At 37.9% G+C, this 26,041-nt stretch overlaps 1 protein-coding gene across 8 annotated transcripts in view; it reads left to right on the top strand.

Annotated features, from left to right (window-relative positions):
- Nucleotides 1-7,020, top strand: part of SENP6 (SUMO specific peptidase 6) — a 103,106-nt gene extending 96,086 nt beyond the window's left edge. For 4 of the 8 annotated variants that reach the window (XM_060030333.1, XM_060030332.1, XM_060030335.1 and 1 more), the window contains 3 exons: nucleotides 243-311; nucleotides 414-564; nucleotides 4,217-7,020. In XM_060030333.1, coding sequence (XP_059886316.1) covers nucleotides 243-311; nucleotides 414-564; nucleotides 4,217-4,423 — 427 coding nt within the window. In that variant the 3' untranslated portion in view covers nucleotides 4,424-7,020. The remainder of the gene's footprint in view (nucleotides 1-242; nucleotides 312-413; nucleotides 565-4,216) is intronic. The other 4 variants (XM_060030331.1, XM_060030328.1, XM_060030327.1 and 1 more) reach the window with 2 other exon arrangements.
- The last annotated feature ends 19,021 nt before the right edge of the window (nucleotides 7,021-26,041 follow it).

Raw genomic sequence — 26,041 nt, 5'->3', positions numbered from 1 at the left:
TAGGAACTTTGGTGAACTATATTCATAACTTAGATATGATTAAATTATTACTCTTTAATTCAGTATTTAATATAACCATGGATAGTTAAGTATTATTAGGGTGTTATCCGCCCCCCCCCAGCAAGTTTTACTGAGTCATACAAAGTGAATTTTTAAGGTTTGAAATTTTATTGTTAATGTACATCTTTTTATGCCTTTTAAACATTATAAAGTGTTAATATTTGGTCATTTCTACCGTATAGACCTTGTATCCTACTGATGGACTCACTCAGAGGGCCTTCTCGGTCAAACGTTGTAAAAATTCTAAGAGAGTAAGTTCAAAACTCTACCTGTACTTTGTATTCTGGTGGGAATGAGGAACTATGTATATTTATATGTATGTATATATTCTTACTATATACACATCATTGCAGGTATTTAGAAGTGGAGTGGGAAGTTAAAAAAGGATGCAAAAGAAGTTTTTCCAAAGATGTTATGAAAGGCTCTAATCCAAAAGTACCCCAGCAAAACAACTTCAGTGATTGTGGTGTATACGTATTGCAGTATGTAGAGAGCTTTTTTGAGGTGGGTTTCAGTTTGTTGGATCTGATTTAATAAATAATAAAATGATGTGTTTGATCTCATGTTAGTGTAAAAAACACAGTAAGCAAATATTTTGAAGAGATTGAAAACTATTGTTTCAAAAATTATTCCAAGGAGCAAAGACTCTTAAATTGGAGAATTTTTAAGGCATAAAATAAAAATGACCGTACTCCATCAAATCCAAGGCTTGTTGACCTCATTACTCATCACTAATCAGTTCCTCTCCACTGGCTCTTTCTGCCTTAAGAAATCTCTCCCATGATTCGGGCTATATCTTTTACCTTCTTTTCTCCCCTTCACAGATATATTTCTGGACAAGTGTTTATATTCATTGTCTTCATTTCCACGAATCCTATTTGCTTCTCAAATCTCTATAATCCGGCTTGACCCTCACCCTTATATTGAAATTGTTCCTGACCTCACAGCACCATTTGACACTGTTATATTCCTTCCACATAACACGTTCTTCCTTTGACTTCAGAGGTACAATACCATGCACGCCTCCCTTGGATATTCTTTTTTTTTTTAACATCTTTATTGGAGTATAATTGCTTTACATTGTTGTGTTAGTTTCTGCTTAATAACAAGGTGAATCAGCTATACATATACATATATCCCCATATCTCCTCCCTCTTGCATTTCCCTCCCACCCTCCCTATCCCACCCCTCTAAGTGGTCACAAAGCACTGAGCTGACCTCCCTGTGCTATGCAGCTGCTTCCCACTAGCTATCTATTTTACGTTTGGTAGTGTATATATGTCCATGCCACTCTCTCACTTCGTCCCAGCTTACCCTTCTCCCTCCTTGTGTCCTCAAGTCCATTCTCTGCGTCTGCGTCTTTATTCCTGTCCTTGCCCCTAGGTTCTGCAGAACCTTTTTTTTTTAGATTCCATATATATGTGTTAACATACAGTATTTTTTTTTCTCTTTCTAACTTACTTCACTCTGTATGACAGACGCTAGGTCCATCCACCTCACTACAAATAACTCAATTTCATTTCTTTTTATGGCTGAGTAATATTCCATTGTATATATGTGCCACATCTTCTTTATCCATTCATCTGTCGATGGACACTTAGGTTGCTTCCATGTCCTGGCTCTTGTAAATAGAGCTACAGTGAACATTGTGGTACATGACTTTTTGAATTATAGTTTTCTCAGGGTATATGCCCAGCAGTGGGATTGCTGGGTCATATGGCAGTTCTATTTTTAGTTTTTTAAGGAACCTCCGTACTCTTCTCCATAGTGGCTGTATCAATTTACATTACCACCAACAGTGCAAGAGGGTTCCCTATTCTCCACACCCTCTCCAGCATTTTTTTTAATTTATTTATTTAATTTATTTATTTTTGGCTGCATTGGGTCTTCGTTGCTGCGTACGGACTTTCCCTGGTTGCAGCGAGCAGGGGCTATTCTTCATTGCGGTGTGCGGGCTTCTCATTGCAGTGACTTCTCTTGTGTGGAGCACAGGCTCTAGGCACGCGGGCTTCAGTAGTTTGTAGCACACAGGCTCAGTAGCTGTGGCTCGCGGGCTCTAGAGCGCAGGCTCAGTAGTTGTGGCGCACAGGCTTAGTTGCTCCGCGGCATGTGGGATCTTCCCAGACCAGGGTTCGAACCCGTGTCCCCTGCATTGGCAGGCGGATTCTTAACCACTGCGCCACCAGGGAAGCCCTCCAGCATTTATTGTTTGTAGATTTTCTGATGATGCCCATTCTAACTGGTGTGAGGTGATACCTCATTGTAGTTTTGATTTGCATTTCTCTGATGATTAGTGATGTTGAGCGTGTCCTTTCATGTGTTTGTTGGCAATCTGTATATCTTCTTTGGAGAAATGTCTATTTAGGTCTCCTGCCCATTTTTGGATTGGGTTTGTTTTTTTGATATTGAGCTGCTTGTAAATTTTGGAGATTAATCCTTTGTCAGTTGCTTCATTTGCAAATATTTTCTCCCCTTCTGAGGGTTGTCTTTTCGTCTTGTTTATGGTTTCCTTTGCTGTGCAAAAGCTTTTAAGCCCATTTGTTTATTTTTGTTTTTATTTCCATTACTCTAGGAGGTGGGTCAAAAAAGATCTTGCTGTGATTTATGTCAAAGAGTGTTCTTACTATGTTTTCCTCTAAGAGTTTGATAGTGCCTGGCCTTACATTTAGGTCTTTTTTTTTGTTGTTGTTGCGGTACGCGGGCCTCTCACTGTTGTGGCGTGGCCTCTCCCGTTGCAGAGCACAGGCTCTGGATGCGCAGGCTCAGCGGCCATGGCTTACGGACCCAGCCGCTCCGCGGCATGTGGGATCTTCCTGGATCGGGGCACGAACCCGTGTCCCCTGCATCAGCAGGTGGACTCTCAACCACTGCGCCACCAGGGAAGCCCACATTTAGGTCTTTAATCCATTTTGAGTTTATTTTTGTGTATGGTGTTAGAGAGTGTTCTAATCTCATACTTTTACATGTAGCTGTCCAGTTTTCCCAGCACCACTTATTGAAGAGGCTGTCTTTTCTCCATTATATATTCTTGCCTCCTTTATCAAAAATAAGGTAACCATATGTGTGTGGGTTTATCTCTGGGCTCTCTTGGATATTCTTTACAGTTATCTTGACTTCTTCCTCTTCTTCATCCACCACCCATGGTGCCATAAGCCCTGTGAATTCTGTCACTTAGTGTCACTTATGTTCAGTTATTTACCCCTGCTACCACTAAGTCCATTTCATTAGCCTCACTATTCCAAACTGCTGCACCAACCTCTGACGTGGCCTCTTGCCTTGTATTTTTCACAGTTGTTTTCCCAAAACCCAAATCTAATTGTGTTGCTTTTCTGCTTTAAATCTTATAATGGCTTCCTGTTATTCTTGAGTTAAAGACCAGAATCCTTCAGTGGCCTGCATCATCCAACTCCTGTTCAAGCTTCTAGCCTCATTTCTACCATTCTCACTCCAGCATTCTACACACCATCCCCCTGGATGTCATTCAGCCTCTCATGTTGTGTCATATTGTCTCTTGCCTCCAGGCGTTGGTACATATTTCATTACCTGGAATACTCTTCCCTGTTGCTTCCGTCATTCCTTATTTGGCTAACTCCTACTCATTCTTCAGGTCTTAGCATAAACATCACTTCTTGAAATTGTGCTAAGCCCTTAGATATGTATTCGCATAGGACTCTCTGCTTCTCCTGCCTTAATACTTGTCATATTCATTGTTTTAATTGTTGAGTTATCTATCTCGACTGGAGTTAGCAATCACTTTCATAGGGCACCAGGTAGTCAGGTAGGAAATATTTCAGGCTCTGCGGCCATATGGTCTCTACCCTCGGTTCTGCTATTGCGGCATGAAAGAAAGCATCCACAGGGAGCATGTAGATGAGTTACTGTGGGTGTGTTCCAATAAGGCTTTATTTATAAGAACAGGCAATAGGCAGAATGTGGCCCACTAGCTGTAGTTTGCTGACCCTTGATCTAGACTGTAAGATCTGTAGGCAGAAACTGTCTTGTCTTACATCTCCAGTGCCCAGCACAGTGCCTGCATGGAATAGATAATGAGTAAGTACTGATTTTTTTCATTTCTTCTCTGGAATGCTTTTGTGATTGAAACCAAGATACTTTTTATTATAGTTTTCTAAGGTGCATTTAATGTTTTTATTTTCAGAATCCAATTCTCAATTTTGAACTGCCTATGAATTTGGAAAACTGGTTTCCTCCCCCAAGAATGAGAACAAAAAGAGAAGAAATCCGAAACATCATTCTGAAGTTGCAGGAGGATCAGAGGAGCAAGGAGAAAAAAAAGCATAAGGACACGACAGAAACATCTTTAGGCAAAGGAGCAGAACGATATATCAGTAGCATCTCAGTTTGACCATTTTTGATGCTTGTCAGTATTGCCTTCAGCAACTGAGTGACTTTCAAGGGTATAGACAATAAAGAACTGAAGTGCTCACTATGCAGTGATTTGGAAATGTTAATGCTTGTATAATAAATGTCATATAATTTCCAATGGAGTCTGTATGAAATAAAAGTCTGTAAATATGTCAATGAGGCCAATTTTTCCAGCATTTATAATTATTTTTTTCACTTGTTAGGAAGCTGTTGTTATGTATTTTCTGTTAATAGTACTTAAAACTGCAACTTCTAAACACAAAATAAATAAAAAGAAAATATTTATAGGAGGAGATGATTAAGTTGATATCCTTTAGTGAGATTGTATTAAATTCTTCAGTGGGTGTGTATCTGTGATAATCTTTTGACCTTTGCATTTGTTTTAAAATAACTTGAAATGTGAAAATAAGATTAAATCAAAGGCATTTTGAACATGAAAGACATCCTCATATGTTTGTATAGCAGGAAAAAGTAACAGCTTTTAATTCAGACACTCCCTTGTGTTTAGAGAACTTGGCCCCAAAAGTGTAATAAATATTTATAGTTTTACTCAAACATTTAAGAAGAAGCAGTATTTAGAGCACGTCAAAGAAAAATAACTTTGAATTATACTACTAAATATTAACTATACTTTATCATACATTATTGTCAAGTACATTTCTGAAGATGTCAGAGACTCAGGTTAAAACTATTTTGGTAAGTACAACTTGAATTTCAAATATCTCATGTTACCTTTCTATATTATAGCTTAAAGTATCTACGATCTGTGATATAGTTAATTGATAAACATTTTTAACCTGTGAACACAGGAATTTAAATAGGAATTTACTATTTTTTGTAATGACTTTTGCTATTTTATCATTGCTCACATTTTGTTCTTGTTATTTTGATAAACAGAGTATCAGACTTTTTGCACCTGAGTTTTTTAGTGTAAATTATTTTTACATGTAAAAGTGCTGTCTTTAATCAGTTGCATAATGCAGAAAAAATCTCCTATATTGAATTCCCCTTTAAAAATACTAAAATGTGATGGTTTTGATGACGGATTTACAACTCATGTAGGAATCTTGCATATATCTGCTGAAACTGTTATTTTCAAATGAGATGTTACACAGTTCTTTTGAATTAACTTTGAGATGTGAAATTATATATTTTAAAGGTCATTTTCTTGTTAAATAATTTAAAAAGCACATATAACAAACATAGTTGAGAATAAAAGGAAGACCGTTTTTCATCAGCAATCACTTTATTTTTAATCTGGCCATTTCTGGCATTGAAACCAACATTTTAGGCTACTTACTTGGATTTAATAAAGTCCATGGATGTGTTTGGGGCGGATTGTGAGTATTGTTAACAACAACCAAAAAATATGTATATATTTATATTTAGACACACTCATTAAGGGAAACATTAAAATGTAAGTTTAAGGAACATCACCATTAGTGGTATTGATTATGGATTTGTTACTTTGAACTGTCTTAACATTTTTATTTATTATTACATTATTTCTTTTTAAGGAATACCCTAGAGCTCTTAACTCAGATATGAAAAGTTTAATTTTATTATTTACTGAATATGGACCAAAAAATGGAAATTTTTTAAAACCTGATAGCAGTAAGCAAAATTGCCATATTTAATTTTTTTACTGTCCTGTATTTTGTCAGAATTTGAAGGTACTGAAAGAACTATTCTGAAATGCTTGTTTTTGTTTCAATTTCTAATGGTTACATTTTGCACTCTTATTTTTGAAAAGATAAAAAGATAACCTGTTCCTTGGGCCAATTCAGTCAATCACGTTTTGACACATGAAAAATTCTATTTTTTAAAAGTTATGCTAATGGCTTTGCTTTGGAGATAAATCTTTGGAGACTGCCAGGTTGAGCTCCAGAATTAGACTTGAGACTCTTTCTTCGTTGTTTATGCGCATTTACTTGTTAATTGTGTACTCTGGTACTTCTATATGTGGTTTAAAGTGGGTATCAACCTTTTAAAATGTATTATTAGTGCTTAGAAGTTGTGAAACAGTTTTAAAGCTTAGAGGTTTGTTACTAGATGCTGAAACTGCATGACGAGTATCTGGTGTCTTAACTAATTAGATAGATTTGTTGTATTTGTTTTCTTGTTGGATAGAATAACAGTTAATCATTTTTAGAAGAGTTTTAGATTACTTGCCATAAAATTTGTATGTGTCTTAGCTCTTGGTAGTTTAGGAGCAAAGGTGGCATTTAACTAGTCCTTTTCCTTTGATGTTGCGAAGACAGCTGAAAACTTAATGGTATTATTTCAGATTCACATAAACCTAAATAAGTTAAGCATAGTAACCTGTGCTTAAACTATTAGTCAATTAAATGTAGGAGGTCTTATTTGAAAGGATAAAATAATTATCTAAATTATATCTTGCTTTAAGTCACCAAAATGAATTCTGTATTTTTTTCTTTAAAAAACTATGATCTCCGAAAACTGTAAGATATAAAAAGAATAACAGGGCTTCCCTGGTGGTGCAGTGGTTGAGAGTCCGCCTGCCGATGCAGGAGACGCGGGTTCGTGCCCCGGTCCGGGAAGATCCCGCATGGCGCGGAACGGCTGGGCCCGTGAGCCATGGCCGCTGAGCCTGCGCGTCCAGAGCCTGTGCTCCGCAACGGGAGAGGCCACAACAGTGAGAGGCCCGCGTACCGCAAGAAACAAAAACAAAATAACACTTTTAATTTCCCAGAGATTAAAAATTATACTTAAAGTCTCAGAAAATTCACTGAAGAGGAATAATAAAGAATGTATTTTAATATATATGATCAAGAGTTGGTGGGAAAAAAGCTACTGGGATATAGTGACAGAAAGGATAATATAGTTAGAAGAAACAAAATCTGTAAGAGATGAGGTAGTGTAGTGCTGCATATCTAGAAGAGGTACAGACAACGAGGTGGCTCTGTAGTAGATTGCTCTGAGGACAGAAGGAGAAGGGAGAGGTATTTGGGGGAGGATACTACAGCCTGTCTAGCCAGGGGACTATCAATGGATAGTTTAAGGCAACCAATAAGGCAACCAAACTCACAGAGGCCAACACCAGACCCTATTAGGAAATGTAATCTACTGAAGAATGTCCTAAAATACTCCAGCAAGACTTTCTGGTGCATTTATTGTTTCCCTAGTCCCGAGAAGAAAAAAAAAAGTTAAAGAGAACTGCTCTTTGAAACTTAAATTTAACCACAGAGGAAGTATTGGTTGATCAAGTGGAAGAAATGTGTACCTTGGGGGGAAATAGGCCTCCCATCTTAATTCTGATAAGCCAGATCGAGGAATAATGGTAGAGAGCCCTAAAGTGCTATTCAGGAAATCAGAGTGCAGTGTACTCAGAGGAAAATACCACAGACCTATGGCCTGAAACAGAATGAAAACAGCTAAAAAGCTTGGAGGTCTTCACTGTCTTTATCACAAATAACAGTTACGTTGTGCTTATTGTAAAAGATTACAGTGAGGAACATATTATCCAAAACAAGGATTTTCTAGAAATGTTTATCAGAATCACCTGGGGAGCTTTTCAGACTATGCATGCATACCTAGGGTCTTAACCCCAGTGATGCCATGAATTTTCAAATAATTCCTCAAGTAATTCTATTATGCACCTCCCACTGATGTAAAAGGATCAATATTTGTCCCTGACAACTTTCAAGTTGCTGGTCCCAAAGGTAATGAGGCTTGTCTGCATTTTCTTCTCTCAAATGCTGTAAGATAGCCCTTTACCCCCAACTCCCAAATTCTCATTAAGAACTTGATGGGTAAACTTAATAAATTGCTGTTACTAAGCCTTGCAGAATTATAAAGAAATTATTAAGGTACTCAAAGGTTAGAGACTGGCAGATACCTTGTTAATCAAAAGGCAAAAAGTAGATTCTGCAAATTGTAAGATAGAACATCAACTCTTGATGAGATTCTAAAATGGATTAATAAATGGATGATTTGTGAACTCTTAATGGTCACCAGGAGTTATGGGATCACTATAACCAAGGTGGTTTTATATTTTCGCTAGGATTCTGAACCTGTCAATCTGTAGAGTGCAGCCAGACTAGCAGTTCTCAAAGTATGTTTGCTAACTCTAGTTTTGAGAGATAGTTATAAGTTCTGTGTCAAATAAGTTGGGGAAAATTTAGAACAAATTAAGCAGGTTGCTTGGAACTAATATGCAGAATGATTAAACAAGAGGAAAATACAGAACACAGTATCCTAAATACAGAATTTGGCCATATCCTTCTCTCCTGCACTGATTCTCTAAACTACCTTATAAATACTAGCCATTAGAGGACAGAGTCAACTATTTGGGGTGTTTGTGAACTGAACTTTATGAGAAGGTGCTTTTGAAACTTACCTGAGGTCAGTTATTTTTTTACATTTTATTAATAGTTGGGTATATGATTTGGAAACTTGAAAATAAATGACTAGTGTCTTGGGGAAATGAAGTTTCATGAGAATCATTCTTTTATAATTATTGTAATGAAAAAATTACAAACCTAATTCTTATATACAAGTGGATTCTTCTAGGAGGAAAACAGATTTGATGACACTAATATTTGTAAGGTAATCAAATGCCCTAAACTCATACACAGGTAGAAATTGTGTATAAATATGAAAGTCAGCTGAAAGATTATCTAGAGGCTCTTCCTTCTGTTTATATCTGAACCACTTAACTGCTAGCTTAAACCTCCCCTGACTTCCACTCCATCAGCCTTTTACTTTAGAGTTCAGTTGACACACACAAACTTTATACCTAGAAGCATTTTTTTCCTCCTGTGCAAAGAAGTACTCTTTATTAACTTAATATGCTTTCAATATGTTTAATCCCTCAAATAACTGAAAATTAGTTGTTTAAGCATGTTATAAGACTTACTACATTTATTATAATTAGCTTTATACATGTTGACAGCAGAGGATTTGATCCAAAACAAATTAGTTGAAAAGAAATTGATCCTTAAATATTGAATAGGTGTTCTGAGTACCTACTTTGTGCTAGGTATTAGGGATTTAAAACAGGGAGCCAAACATACCATCTTCTCCGCTCATGGAGCTTCCTTATAATGGAAAGACAACTGTTACAGCCTCACAGATTAATAATTTTAAATAAGTGCCATGCAGGAAAAGCATAAAATGTATGAAGAAAATATAGGCTAATCTAGGGAGGTTGGGGACATCTTCCCTAAAGATGTGACATTTGAACAATTGGTAGACATAAAGTCTGAGAGGGCAAAAGAAGAATAGTGCTTGTAGACTGTGCAAAGGCCCTGTGGTAGGGGGATGTGTAACCTGTCCTAAATGGTAATGGCCTCATTTATTAACTGTGTACTATATGCCAAACATGTTCTAAAATTCTAAAATGTATGAATTCATTTATTTATAATGACTTTATGAGATATGTACTCCCAATTTATAGAACTGAGGTCCAAAGAAATAGTTTCCCCAGCAAAGCTGGGCACCGTCTTACCCTATAAGCTAGGTCAACCTGGCTAGAAAAAAGAAGACGAAAATTAATCAATGTCCATATTTTTTTAGAGATGCAATGTGGCTAAGTCTTGGTTATCATGGAAACTGGTTGTATAGGGGTTTTTTTGAACTATGTTATCTTTTAGTATGTTTAAACATTTTCATAATTTAAAATACAAAATTATAGTAGGCCTGTGTAACTGGAGCTCAGAGTAAGATGGAAAGGTAGGCTGGGACCTGATCATGCAGGGCCTTGAAGCCATGTTCAAGATTTTGGTCATTATCCTAAAACGTTACTGAAGCATTTCAAACAGAGGAAGAACATGATGCACTATGAATGTTGAAAAGATCACGATGGCAGTAATGAAAGCATTAGAGGGGGGCAAGAATGAGTGCAAGCCTGTGCTATAAGTACCTAATGATGAATTACCATAGCTAGGGTAAAGCATACAGTTATACCTGTGATCACAGGAATGCCAAAATAATGACAATTTGCATATTTCATTTGAAGTGTCCTTCTTAGAAACAGGCAACAAAAACAGGAGGAAAGAGAGTTCCTTTGTCCCAGTCAGAGCTTTGCTTTTTTCTCTACGAACAAATGGTTATCAAAGATACTTAAATATAGGACTTCCCTGGTGGCGCAGTGGTTGAGAGTCCGCCTGCCGATGCAGGAGACGCGGGGTTCGTGCCCCGGTCCGGGAAGATCCCTACATGCCGCAGAGCGGCTGGGCCCGTGAGCCATGGCCGCTGAGCCTGCGCGTCCGGAGCCTGTGCTCCGCAACGGGAGAGGCCACAGCAGTAAGAGGCCCGCGTACCGCAAAAAAAAGATACTTAAATATAAATGAAACATACAGCTGAAAAACGAACAGAAGATGATTAACTGAAGATATTGTTGACAGAAAATTGATTTTAAAAAGAATTATTTATAAAGCATGTGAAACTACCAAAGGAAAAGCATTAAAAATTTTTAAAAGTGTTGTATTTTAAAAATATAAACATAATAAAAACAAAGTATAAAATTAGCATAAAATATCAACATTCCATTGTCTTCACAGGAGAAATACTTTATCAACATAAAATTAAAACAATTATAGTAGGTCAATTGCCTGACATTTCCAAACACACTTCTTTGGAAAACTGCCCAAAGCACCTGTAACAGCTAGTTACGTTTTGTACCACTTGCTCTCTTATCCCAGTCTCACTTCGGTCACAGCTAATTGGATTTAGGGTCAACACCTGATCTCAAGGATGTTTATTTGTAGTGATGTGACCTAGCAGATAAAAAAGAAACAAAATAAAGCCAATCAAATCCAGTCATTGGGAATTTATATTGTAAGTAAGAAAAAATTTGCAAATCGAAAGTAGCATAGAGAACAGTGTGTTAAAATGACAGTCTAATAAGTTACCTTATTTCTAAGGCGGACTTTTTTTAAATCACATTTTGACCTCTAAATTAAGGCTACATCTTATTAAGAACGAGTTTGCATTGGAATCACGTGCAAGGGTTGATAAGACACATATTACTGGGCCCCACTCCGAATTCCTGATGCTGGATTGTCTTCAGTGGGGCCTGCAAATTTTCATTTCTAACAACGCAGGCAAGAGCACACCTTGAGAAGCCCTGATGTATTTCTTAGTAGCATTTCCAGCCAGGTACGTGAAAACCTGATGCAGGTAAGACCAAGAGAGCACCAAGCATACAGCATCCTAGATTCAATGAAATACTGTATGAAATTATTTGATGATACCAGCTCAATAATACTTTATTTGTACTTACAATTAAATATGAATAACTGAGGCATGTGATCACACCACACATCTTAGCTTTTTTTTTAAACTGTTACAGTCTAGATTTATCTTTCCTTTATAGCCTCGTTGAACAACTTTGTATGTATTTCTTCATATTATTCTCCGTATTCATATAATCTCTCTATATAGTAATATATGTATAAAGATGTATTAATTGTTTTTCTTATAAAAACTGGGATAATATAAATGTTTCTAAGCATCTTTCTTTTGTCTTTCAGCAATATCTTGTGAAAATCAACCCAAGTCACCTGGTAGAATCAAGGTCAAAGTTAATTATATGATGGACCATAATTTAGCCATCGCCTTACTCTAGGAGTCCTGATAGGCTTGGTTATGCTGTAGTAACAGTTACAAAATCTCAGTGGCTTACCCTCTCCAAAAGTTTTCTTTCTTTGGTTATGCTACATGTCCAAAAGAGGAGGGCAAGTGAGTTCTGTTCCCCAGTTACTCAGCTGGCCAGACTGATAAAGCTCTAGGTTGATACAAACTTCCACAGCCGCTACAGGGTAGGAAGGAAGCCTGGTGAGCAGCACGTGGACCCAAAGCTTCCACCAAGAAGGGGCACATCACTTCCACTAACAGTGCCCTGGCTCAGACTAGCTAGGTGACACTTCTAGTTTCAATAGGAACAAAGTTCACTCTTAACCATATTTCTAGAAAGGAATATTTTTAGCAGCTTATGTGACTACCACACTACTAATGGGCATTCCCTTTGTTTCCATGAGCATGCAACCATGAGCATGTAATATATTTCCCTGTTTTTATTTTTAATACACTGGTAGTTTTAGCTCTTTGGAATAGATTCCCAGGGATTGCTGGATCAAAGAGCCCAGGTATTTTTATAAATATTACCTACTTATTTCCTAAAAGAATGTAAGAATTTATATTTCCTCCAGCAATTTATTAAAATACAATTTTTTTCCTGCAGCCCCAGCAGCAATAGGTATTATCGCTCTTTTTAATTTTGCAAGTCTTATGCATATAAATCTGCTTTCATTATTACTTTGATTTGCATTTCCCTGAGCTCTAGTTTAAATGTGAGAATTTATTTTCATGAAAGCTGTGCTTATCATTTGTCCATTTTTCCATTGGATTAGTAGTTGTCTTTTTTTCTATTAATGTTTAAACCTTCTGCATATTACATTGTCATCTGTGTTATAAGTGTATCTTTTCATAATCTATTATTTGTAGACCTTGCTTACATATTTTTCATATCAACATTTGTATGTATTTTCTGAGTTTTCAATCTTGATTAAGAAGCTCCTTCTCGACTCATGATAGTACATACAGTCACATGTTTCTCGCAAGATTTTTTGAAAATTTAAGTAATGAAACTGTGAAACTTATTTCTGTATATGGCAAAAGATATGAATGTTATATTCTTAAATTCATACTCTTCAAAATAGCCATTTGTGCCAACATCATTTATTAATCTTTTTTGGCATTAAAATGAATTTCCATCTTTGTCATATATTAAATTGCTATAACACTAATATTTATTTCTGAAATTTCAATTCTTTTCTTTAAGTGGTCTCATTACTTCATTAATACCTAATAACTATAAGACACAGTGAAAGCTGTACCCAAAGAAAGTTTATAGACTTAAACACTTTCATTATGAAACAACGAAAAATAAGGATATTAAAACATGTTAGAAATTAGGAACCGAACAATAAAATAATGTTTTTTCAAAAAACTAAGGAAGAGGAAATTAAGGAAAATGAAAATTAATGAGCTAGAACTTCCTCCATCACACTACTGTACCCTGGCACACGGATCTGGGTTTTTTGAAAAGATAATAAATTAGGTAAACTCTGAGCCTGATCAAGGTAAAAGGAGAAAATGAAAAAAGGAAAAATAAAAAGGAAAAAGGAGCCATGTCGCAGATACAGAAAGAGACTTTAACGTGTAATTCTATGACCACAATTTGAAAGCTTGAAGGAAACGGGTGAAATCTTAAAGAGTTAGAAGATATCAGAACGGGTTCAAGAAATAGACAACTTGGGGCTTCCCGGGTGGCGCAGTGGTTGAGAGTCCACCTGCTGATGCAGGGGACACGGGTTCGTGCCCCGATCCAGGAAGATCCCACATGCCGCGGAGCGGCTGGGCCCGTAAGCCATGGCCGCTGAGCCTGCGCGTCTGGAGCCTGTGCTCCGCAACGGGAGAGGCCACAACAGTGAGAGGCCCGCGTACCGTAAAAAAAAAAAAAAAAAAAAAGAAAGAAAGAAATAGACAACTTGATTATATTATGTACACATACAAGACATCGGCAAGGCATTACAGAGCTACCGTTATAATGCACAAATACCTTACCAATTCTTGGATTTGAACATTTAAACAGGTAAACCTGGGTTATTTAAACTATTCCAGGCCATTACAATGGGTGAAAATCTCCCAACTCTTTTATGAAGCCAGCATACCTTTAATAAAAAATTCTAGTGAAGATAGTGTTAAAAAGGAAAACTAAGGAAGTATGTAATTTGTGGTTCAAGGCTGACAAAATCTGAATAAAATATTGGTCATCAGAATCCATTAATAACAAACGATGCCCTGTGACCAAGTTCAAGGATGTTCAATATTAGAAAATATATCTTTTTTTTTTTTTTTTCGGTACGCGGGCCTCTCACTGCTGTGGCCTCTCCCATTGCGGAGCACAGGCTCCGGACGCGCAGGCTCAGCGGCCATGGCTCATGGGCCCAGCCGCTCCGCGACATGTGGGATCCTCCCGGACCGAGGCACGAACCCGTGTCCCCTGCATCGGCAGGCGGACTCCCAACCACTGCGCCACCAGGGAAGCCCCAACTTAATTGTTATGTCAAAGATTAAAGGGGGAAATTTATATGATTATATTAAAAATTCAGTCATTCGTAACACAATCTTTACATGAGAATGGAGAAATCTGTTAAAATATAGGCTATAAATTCCTAGTAACAAATGATATATTAAATGGTGAAACACTTAAAACCAATTAAATTGATATTGAGACCTAGATAGGCTCTTATACTTTTCAACGTTAGTTTTGCACTTAAAACAGATATATGAAGACAAGAAAATGAAATAAACGGTATAAATCTTGAAAATAAGAGACGAATATTTTTTGTTGAGTAGGTGATTATATAACTGGGAAATTTAGGAAACCTATTTAAAAAAAGAAAATCTGGTACATTGCTTGGATAAATACACAATGAGAACCTAGAAAAGAAATTTGGGGGAAAATTATTCACAGTTATGACCAAGAACTATAAAATACTTAGGAATAAATTTAAGAAGAAAAGCATATGACCTGAATGAGAAAACTACACAATTCCATCAATGGCCATCGAATAAGAGCTGCAGGAATGGAAAACACAGATAATCATGTTCTCAGACGGGAAGGCATAATACCGTAAAAAAGTCAGTTCTCTCCTAATAGTGTATAACTATAATTCAATTTTATATAATACCAGTAGTGTTGTTTTAGACTTAAAATCTCAAAGCTTATATAAAAAGAAAAATGCCTGAGAGAAGCCAGGAAAAGAGGTTTCAGAATGTATGACAATATCACTATAAAAACATTTAACATGGAATCTGGGGAGGAAGATAGAATAAAATGAGTTGTGTTCAGAGAAACAGACTGAAGCAGAGGAAGACAGAAGAGACTACCTGCAAAACAGATTGTCATACTGAGTGAAGTAAGTCAGACAGAGAAAGACAAATATCTTATGATATTGCTTATATGTAGAATCTTAAAAAAGGGTACAAATGAACTTACCTGTAAAACAGAAATAGGCTCACAGATATAGGAAACAAACTTATGGTTACCAGAGGGGAAAGAGGGAAGGGACAAATTGGGAGATTGGGATTGACATATACACACTGCAATATATAAAATAAGTAAGTAATAAGGGCCTACTGTACAGAACAGGGAACTCTACTCCATACTCTGTAATGGTCTATATGGGAAAAGAATCTAAATAGAAGGTGGACCTATATATATGTAATATAACTGATTCACTTTGCTGTACCCACCTGAAAGTAACACAACATTGTAAATCAACTATACTCCAATAAAAATTTTAAAAATACATATATGTGTTTCAAATCATCACCTTGTACACTTTAAACTTACACAATGTTAAAAAAAAAAAAAGAAGAGAGAAACACCAACAATACACGAAGGGTGAAAAGAACGTTGCAAATACTGAAGTGAGCCAGTCATCCAATTGTTCATTGTTGTCACCCCTCCACCTGCTGTTCGTTTAGGTTGTGGCCTGCTGCTGTCATCAGCAGTGTTTGAAGTGCTAATTAGCATATTATAATAACAGTCCTTTAGTTGTTTTTACCCTTAAATCAATAGAGGCTTGTCTATAAATAGGATAACCACAGGACTCCTGGGAGAAATTGTTCTCTAGACACAGCACTACTCATGATTTCTTCCAGTTGCCAAGTAACCTACAAAGCCCAGGGTAAGACTAGATTCATGAACTAGAGACTCCATCCCTTATGGGACAGGCAACGGCTGTCAGACTTTTCCTTTCTTTGCCAGGCTTTTTGACAGTGCAGTGACATCACTGATAAATGTATTCTAGATTTTGCCCAGTTCCGTATACACTCCCTCTGCTCTCCCCTTTGCCTGCCGCCTGCCTTTCTCACACATACACAACTGAAAAGTTTCAGGAGGCAATCATTCTTTCTTTTTATTTATTTATTTATTTATTTATTTTTGGCTGCGTTGGGTCTTCGTTGCTATGCGCGGGCTTTCTCTAGTTGTGGTGCACGGGCTTCTCATTGCGGTGGCTTCCCTTATTATGGAGCACAGGCTCCAGGCACGTGGGCTCAGTAGCTGCGGCTCGCAGGCTCTAGAGAGAAGGCTCAGCAGTTGTGGCGCACGGGCTTAGTTGCTCCGCAGCATGTGGGATCTTCCCGGACTAGGGATCAAACCCGTGTGCCCTGCATTGGCAGGCGGATTCTTAACCACTGCACCACCAGGAAAGTCCTAGAAACAATTCTTATACTTTGTAAAGAGATGCATTCTGATATTTTCTGTTTTATTCTTTTAAAAAATGCTCCTTAAAAGCCACTACATTGATATTATCATCAACAGTTTGAATAACACCAAGGTTTTAACCTTATGTGCTTCAAAAGATTTAAATACACAAGAGTAAAATTTTGTCTAGTGACAACTAGATATATCCTCGTTGCATAAATTATGAAAACTAATTTTAAATTCTCAAATTTTGGTTTAAAAAATGTATCACTTATTTGAAGATGATATTGAACTTTGGAACTTGGGGGGTATATATTGAGGCAGACTGTTTTCTAATTCTTTTTATTATAATTGTTATTGGCATGATCATATTATTTTGGTATGACCAATACATTTCTCTACAGACTTTTTATTTCTTGAATGGGCAAAATATGCAAGGAATTTAATAAAATGTGAATGACAGGGACTTCTCTGGTGGCGCAGTGGTTAGGAGTCCTCCTGTCAATGCAGGGGACACGGGTTTGATCCCACATGCCGCAGAGCAACTAAGCCTGTGCGCCACAACTAGTGAGCCCGTGTGCTGCAACTACTGAAGTCCATGTGCCTAGAGCCCGTGCTCCACAACAAGAGAAGCCACCGCAGTGAGAAGTCCTCACACTGCAACGAAGAGTATCCCCTGCTCACCACAACTAGAGAAAGCCCGCATGCAGCAAGGAAAACCCAACGCAGCCAACATAAATAAACAAACAAACAAATAAATAAATGCATCTTTTAAAAAAATGTGAATGACAAACATAAAAAGATTTTCAACCTTATTAGTAATCAGAGAATACAAATTTAAACCACAATGATATTGGCAGATCAGTCTGACATATTTCTGGCAGTAATACAGAAAAAAGGAATCCTTATGTCTTTCTTGTATGAGTATATATTAAAACAACCACTTGGGTAAACAATTTTGCATTTTCTAGGAAACCTGAATATTTACGTAATCTAGGAAGCAGCAATTCTGCTCCCAGATTTACACTCTAGAAAAAATTTTATATAAAAATGGACTTGGAAACGTGTAAACAGTATTTGTAACAGCAATATTCATAATAGCATAGACAGGGAAAAGCCCAAATGTCCATTGAGAGTGGAATGGATAAATAAATTATGGTTCATTCATACAAAGTTATTTTACACAACAGTGAAAATGAATTCCATCCACATGTAACAACATGGGTGAATCTTGAAAACAATATTGTGAGCTGAAAACAAGTATCAGAAGAATTTATAGTGTAAGATACTATTGAGTTTATGTTCAAGAACATTCAAGCTAAAAATTATATTGTGTAGGGATGCATCCATATGAAAACATAAAAAAATCACAGAAGTCAGAAAATACTAAACTAGAAATCCAGGTTAGTAGAAGCCTCTTGGGGGGAAAGTGGAAGTTGTGATTGCAGAGGGATACACAAGGTACAGACGTTTATTTTAAAATACCTGAAAGCAAAATTTAAAATTTTGATTGTACCCAGAAACGACCTTAGACATTTTTCATGAATTTGCTTGAGTTAATTAACTTAGCCTGGTTATCTTCACATTATTAATAAATATGCAAATATAATATATATTTCATCTCAGGAATACATATTATTTCTTTGGAATGACATAAGTTTTCTCACAGCAATTTTAAAAAAAAGATTCCTATTCAAGAATCATGCCATTTATTTCAATCTGACTCTTCTAAGAGAAAGTAAAAATTCAGAAAACTAAAATAATACTGAAAATGTCTCAGAGTATTTTTTCTTTTTAAAAGATATAAGCTCTATTTTAAATATTACAAACTTACAGAAAAAGTACACAGATCATGAATGAATGAATGAATGTATAACTCAAAGAATTATCACCCAGTGAACCCACCTGTGCAACCACCACCCACCCAGGTAAAAAACAGAACATTACCAGCATCGCAGAAGCATTCCACACACCTCTTCTTAAACTACCAACCCTTTTTAATGTATCATTTTGAATAACTAATAAGTACAATAGATTAGGTTATTTAGATTATTAGATTATTGTTCAGCAAATATTCACTACCTACACATCCATGTTAAAACCATTCATCCTACCCCACTGATGCTAGACTTGGTCATCTGATCTTCTTCATCTAATGGAATGGGGGCAGAAGTAGCAGTGTGCCAATTCTGAACCTTGGCTTTAGGAAATACAGCAGGTTTCTGACTTCTGACACAAGGAGAACGTCCCTCCAGGTAGCCACTGTCCTTTCATCTTGACCCCCAGAATGAGACACATAGAACAGACCTGAATATACTAGCAGCCTGAATTAGAATTGTCCCAGGGGACCTACATACTTGCCAGAGAGAAAAATGAATGCTTTTTGTTATATGCCATTAGGATTTTATTGGTTACACAGCAAAGGCTGACTGATATAATAATCATTTGTTAAACTCAAAAAAGCATAAGTGAATGAACACAGGTTATTACTCTGTGAATCCAATTAAGGCTGTGTTCACTTCAAACGTACGTTTATTATTAACTGTAGGATAATATTTAACTCTGACACATATTTAATTAGATACTTCCTGGTCAGAGATTACTTGATACTTCTTTGATCTGTTTCAAGATACTACTATTTTTAAGGCAAGAAAACCAGCCACTACCAATCTTTTCATTTGTTTAACAAACATTGTGGGCTTCCCTAGTGGCTCAGTGAAGAGAATCGGCCTGCCAATGCAGGGGACACGGGTTCGAGCCCTGGTCTGGGAGGATCCCACATGCCGCGGAGTAACTAGGCCCGTGAGCCACAACTGCTGAGCCTGCGCGTCTGGAGCTTGTGCTCCACAACAAGAGAGGCCGCGATAGTGAGAGGCCCGCGCACCGCGATGAAGAGTGGTCCCCGCTCGCCGCAACTAGAAAAAGCCCTCGCACAGAAACGAAGACGCAACACAGCCAAAAATAAATAAATAAAGAAGCTTTCATTTAAAACAAACAAACATTGTTTTCCAAATAATACTGTATATCACTGATTTGTCTAAATAGCACTCCCACACCCAGTCTTTTTAAAAAATATTATATACATAGCAATTTTTGTATTACATAGTATCAACTTTGAATATTTTATTTGTAACCTTAAAAGAAGATACAATTTATTTTCATTTTTATATTTTTTTGTAAGATAGCAGCAACACGATGTTTAACCATCTGAATTTGAAGGAGAGTTGGTAAAAATAAAAATAAGTATTGTTACAACTCAATAAATATTGAATTATGTGTGGAATAGTGCTTTAAGTTTCAAGTACTATAACGTTTCTCTTCTATAACACAGTTCTAAAATGTTTTTAAAATATTCATTTCTGAGGGATTTCTACTGTCAAGACTATGGACCAAAGCTCAAGGGCATTCAGCTCCGTTCCATTCCACAAACATTTCCTCAGTGCATGCCTCTTATGTCCCAGCCAGCTCTAGATGTCCAAAGACAGGTAGGAGCTCTGTGATCTCACAGACTTGTAAATAAAACATCCTATATTATTAGGAAGTGTGCTAATGTGGAGACCCGCACAGGATATTCCAGTGGACATTAAATTCAACCTGAGGGCTGAAACATATTTATGATATTAACATCTAAATAAGGATCAATAAGGCACTGAAATGATTAACTTGTAATCAAATTGGGATTAATATGTAAAAATACAATCTTGAAGATTTTAAACTACATTAATTTTTTGGTGTATTTTTCTGGACTATTTATGTAGGCTGTGGAGAACTGACCTTTCTGAATTGTGTCACTGAATACTTTGACAAATGTATATTTACGGTTTCCTTTTGCAAAATTTAATTCAAGGATTGTTTTTATATTTTCTCACACCTTCTTTAATCTGTACATTTTGTTTTTATAATTAAATAATATCCATAAATCCAACTGTAATCATTTATTCATAATATGCAACAAAAATAGATAAATCAACTACTTTTCTCATTATATTCCTGGAAGTTGTATAGCTATAGCAGGAAGACTTCTCTAGAATGGGAAAATTTTTATAAGTTATCTGTTTTATATACATTTTTATGGATTTTTTTAACATTCAGATTTCAGCAAAACTGTACCTAAAAGAAATTCCATAACTGACTTATACTAATTTCTAAATTTAATACAAAGCTAATTTCAAATAAATTCTAGCATTGGTTTTATTTTTAAAGATTTACGTTTTTCTTGCTCAAATATATTTCAAACTTTTCTAGCATGTAACAAGTTCAAGATTATATGGGAATGTATTCTTACATTTATTATTGTTTACATGATCTATACTTTGGATTGGTATTATGCTGTTTGCAAACCTTTTAGTTTGCAAAATGCTTTCATTTTTGTATTATCTTATTTAGTCCTTTCCCTGAGGAGGAGGTATCATTATCATTGCTATTTTATTGATGAGTAAATTGAGTCTCAGTAAGATTAACTGTCTTTACAGGTCACAGGCCTGGACCCTGGCTCCTCTTCACGTTGTTCACCTCGTGTTAAGTAAGTTTTAATATAAAACTGCACCTCCAGAATGGCCTTCATTAAAAAAAAAATTTCTACAAGTTGGTTAGGTTACATTTGACCCAATGAAGTCTGGAAAAAAAAAAATAATCGACTCTCCTCTGCCTTTCTTCAAATTACCCGACTCGAGCTGGAGATCACAGGATATGGGAAATTAGATGACATATTATTTTTAAGACGTTTGACAGTTCATTAAAGTGTTTGAGGTGATGATCTTTGGTTAGACTTGCGCTATGGTTTCAGTTTTAATTATAATGCCACTATGACAATTCAGGAAAAACTAGCTGGAAGTTTCAATGAGAGAAAAACTATAGTTACAGAAATTTCTGGGAGCTAGAACGATGAAATGTGTGTTGATCTGGTTAAGGAACTTTTTTTTAAAAGCATCTATTAATAGATGACATTTCAGCTTTACTTTTTGCCCTTTATATAGAAAATATTTCTAAAATATATTAGCCTACTTTCTTTCTAGAGAGTAAGTTCAGGAATGATGTTAAAATGATGTTAAAACATCATTTAATTTTTTTAAACAAATGGTCTATGCTTTGATAGTGATTACATTAAGCATTAGTTTTTCCTGATAAAGTATGGGAGATACGGATGTTGGCAGTGTCTGAGGATGGGCTAAAATATACCCTAAGGAAAAAAATCATAAGACTATCTTTTCAGAGACCTGCTTATTCTCTGTACTTTATTTCCCTATAAATTCCAGATGATTACCATTAGTGCAAACTTGCTAATAACTAAAGAAATGATCAAAACATCTTTTAGAAGCTATAATGTAAATATCTCATTTATTCATTAAAAAAACACTTGAACACCTACTCATTCCTCTTTTGTAAGATGGGGATAATGACAGAATTTTCTGTATCAATTAGGGTTCTTTGTTGAAGGCAATAGAAATAAACTCTGGCTAACTTATCCAGAAAAAGAATGTACTGGAAGAAAATCACGTAGCTCACAGAATCCCCAGGGATGGTGAACTCAGTGTGTAAAATGGGCAGGACTATCACTGTTGGCATTGTCACAACCAGAACCTGGTCGCCACAATGATCCACACCACTGGGGATTATCTCTGCATCTTTGCATCGCTTTATGCAGATTCCAAGTTTCAGGTGAGGGCATCCAATTGACTTAACCTGGGTCCCATGCCATGACTACACCCTAGTTGCCAGAGAGTGGGGAGAAGGACTTTGGCCAAACTGTGAAGTGGGCCCTGTTCCCACCAAGACTCAAAATTAAGGATTCTCCACAAATAGGATGGGAGGTCAGAAATTAGGCAGGCAAAAAGCTGGTGTTCATCGTAATGACCTCACAGGGCTGTGAAGGTTTAGTGGGATGACCTGTGGCACAGTGCTGGCACGCAGGAGGCACTCGATCAGTTTTGGCATTATTATTATTATTATTAATCCAATGAGGCAGGCAATGTGCTAATCTCTAGGGATAGAAAAGTAATAGGGCACAATTTCTCAACAAAAAGCTCAACATTCTGGAGAGCTGTTTCAGTGAGAAACAAATATAAAAACATAATTATAATACCAGTTAATAAGTGCTACTGTATAGGTACCTATGGAGTGGGTGCTCTGGAAAACAGGGAAAAGAAAAACCAATTCTGCCCGAGTCAGGACAGAGAAAATAGTCAGACCGAGTTCTGAATATTGAGAGGAGCATCATGAAAGGGCTTGTCATGTTTGAATTCCTATGAGTAGGGTGGGCTCAGGATTGTGAAGGATTCTGTACACCATCTAAATGAGTTTTAACTGATCTGAAAGTCACCAGGACTTGGTGAAGGGGATGACGTAGTCAGATCTGGGGGTGGGGTAACACTTTAAAGGACGAGAGTGAGCAAAGACAATGTCAAGAGTTCAGATAAGGGAAGATGATGGCCTGTTCTCAGGGAAGATGGAGAGTAAGACAACAGCTTTAGAAATAATGTATGACATAGAATGAACTGCATTCAGTACCTCCACCACTAGGGGTGAGAGACGGAAGGAGTCCTGGGTAACTTAAAAGACCACAACTTTTTGAGATGAGTGGATGGTAATGCCACGATTGTAATAGACTCGCTTGTCAAGGGAATCATTTGAAGCAGCTGGGAGAGGAAAGAGACTAAGTTCCTGTGTGGGTTTCAGCCTGCCTTACTTTAGGAGTTGGCAACAAAGATGCAAGCTGAAGCTAATTAAAATGGGTATCAGCCAGGGAAGGTGGAGAGAGACTTTAAATACCCACGATATTGACCCCTGTAAAAATGAAGGAACCAGATCACGAAATTTTGCATATGATTTCTGAGGGAGCTCTTGGAGCCCCCATCTATGATAGGAGGTCCGTGGATCTCAGTTTAGGAATCCATGGGCTAGCTAGCACAAGGAGACTGGGGGAAGAGTCTTACAAATATTTAGTGGGTGAGAGCAAAGTTGAAAAGCTTACAAACATAAATACGGAATAAATTGTTAAGATGAGTTTCGGCAGCAGATATGATACAGTTATATCCACCATGCTTAATGACATATATGCAGTTTCCTAGAGTTGTCTATTCTCTTGCTGTTTGTTCATCCATCTATACCATTTATTCAATAATAACAATAATGGTAGGCACTGTTCAAATGAGATGTGAAAGCCACCATGCTTGGCACTAGGGACACAAAGACAAACAAGTCCCCTACCCTGCCCTCAGGGAGCTTACAGTCCAGGTGGGAGGTACTTGTAAGTACACTAAAATAGAGATAGTGAGATAAGTGTTGGAAGACATACGTGCAATGGGTGCTAAGAGAGAGATGGGAAAGCGCACCAAATTGCACCTAAGGTTTGGAATAAGGGGGTTAGGGAAAACTTCTTGGAGGGGACCAATAGGCTTTGCTCTGAAGGATTAATTGGACTTAGCCTGGCAACACTCCAATGTAATAAATAGCATGGCTGTCTGTTCTGGAGTGCAAGCACTTCAGAATGGCTTGAAGGTAAAGTACAAGAAATGGAAAACGGCAGTGGGTGGAAGTGAAACTGGAGAGGTAAGCAGGCCTAAGACCAGTGGTCTAAAATGCCAGTGATTCCCAAGAGAGGTGACACTGTGTGAGGAAGCCTGGTTTAGGACAGCTTTATGGAGTTTAGAATAGTGATGAACTGGGGAACAATGAAAAGGCATTCAAATTCAATGAAAAGAAAAAAACAAAAGAGATCTCCACATGCTAGCCAAACAAAAACAGCTGAAGGATCATATAAGATATCTTCAGGAATTTGGACTTTATACTAAAGATAGTGGAGTGCCACTGTAAGAGTTTAAAGAGAGGAGTACATAATCAGGCTTTCATTTTATAAAATATAAATCTGATGGTATTGTAGACACTGGATTAGGAGGGGACAAGACTGCAGCCTGGGAAATTGGCTAGGCGGCTATAGCGGCATGCGAGACATGAAATGATGGTGGCCTGAAGCAAGACAGTAGTTGCTATGAAGAACTGGATACATCAGACAGATGGGGAGCTAGAAGCAGAGTCTCAGTAATTAATTGGAAGTGGAGGAAGAAGGAGAGAGAGAGAAAAAATCACAAGTCGTTGCTCACAATAAGCTGTATGGGCTTCAATTGGTCTGACCAAGCCGTTTAACCTTAAATCCAAAATGAAGTCAAAGCAGTGAATTGAAATCCTCTCCTCGTTCTTATAATATTTTTCCGATCCGGTTTGAAATCTAGTTTTATATACTTAAGATTTACCTCCCGGTAATCTGGAATTACGTTTCTGAGATTGCTGTAAATTATTTCCTTTCTTGGTTTCTCTTCCTCTTTTTTACTTCCCTACTTTATTCTTAATATTTTATTGTTTTAACTGTCTGCTAAAATACTTCATCATAACTTAGCTTTTCCTCCGAGAGAACTGTGGAACATCTGAATAACTGAAACTTGTCCCCTATCAGAATCTTGTCGATTTACTGAAGTTTTCCCGTTGCTGCTTGGAATGTTTCCGGGGTAATGTTCTCAGGGTAATTTTCCTGTGTAGGTGCGCCTAGCTTTTTTCAGCGGAGACTTTTAGCATTTCTAGTCAATCACCATTTCATTTTCTTAAGAGAAGCTTCTTTTTGTCGTAAAGGCAGTATATATTTTCATCATATTTCATTTTCAAATATGACTCACAGGTATGTCCCTTATAAAAACAGTAAAACTTAAATGACAGAAGATCTGAGCTCTAATCAGTATATACGGCGGCGGCGTGAGGGCCGAAGAAATGCCAAATTTCCCGCCCACCCCCCCACCCCCGCTCCCAAAAGCTGAACAGCAAGTTTGCTGCACAGGGAGGTTACTACCCTACTAAGGCAGCCCAACCCGGGGCGACCGGGGCTGCAGGCGAAGTCGCCTGCTCCCTCCCTCCGCAACGACGCCGCCTCGTCCCGCCCGCCCTCCCCACCTCTCGGGGTCCTCGCCCCCTGCCCGAACAACACTCCCCCTCCCGGAACGGATTCCCGCGGCGGCCGGACTGCACGCTGCCCGCACGCAGTCCACGGGGGTGCGCTGCAGGCGCCTGGAGCAATAACCCCCGCGAAGGAGGCCGTTTCGCGGGGGGGGCAGGAACGAGGGCTGTGGGCCAGGCCCGGGACGGCCCCTCCCCGCGCCGCCGCGCGCCCTCCAGGTCCCGGAGGCTCGGCGCCGCGGGTCGGCGCGAGGACTGGCGGGGCGGCCCCGCGCCGAGCGCCCCCTCCCGGCGCGCCCGCGCCCCGCCCGCCGGCCCGCGGCGCCCCCGCCCCCTCGGGCTCTCCGTAGCCGTGACGTGCGCGCGGCGGGGCTGGGGACTCGGCGGGTTGCCGGCCGGCGGGCGGAGACGGAC

This window comes from Delphinus delphis, chromosome 14, assembly GCF_949987515.2.
Source record: "Delphinus delphis chromosome 14, mDelDel1.2, whole genome shotgun sequence".
Classification (NCBI taxonomy): Eukaryota; Metazoa; Chordata; class Mammalia; order Artiodactyla; family Delphinidae; genus Delphinus; species Delphinus delphis.
This window is presented reverse-complemented; position numbering and strand designations above follow the sequence as displayed.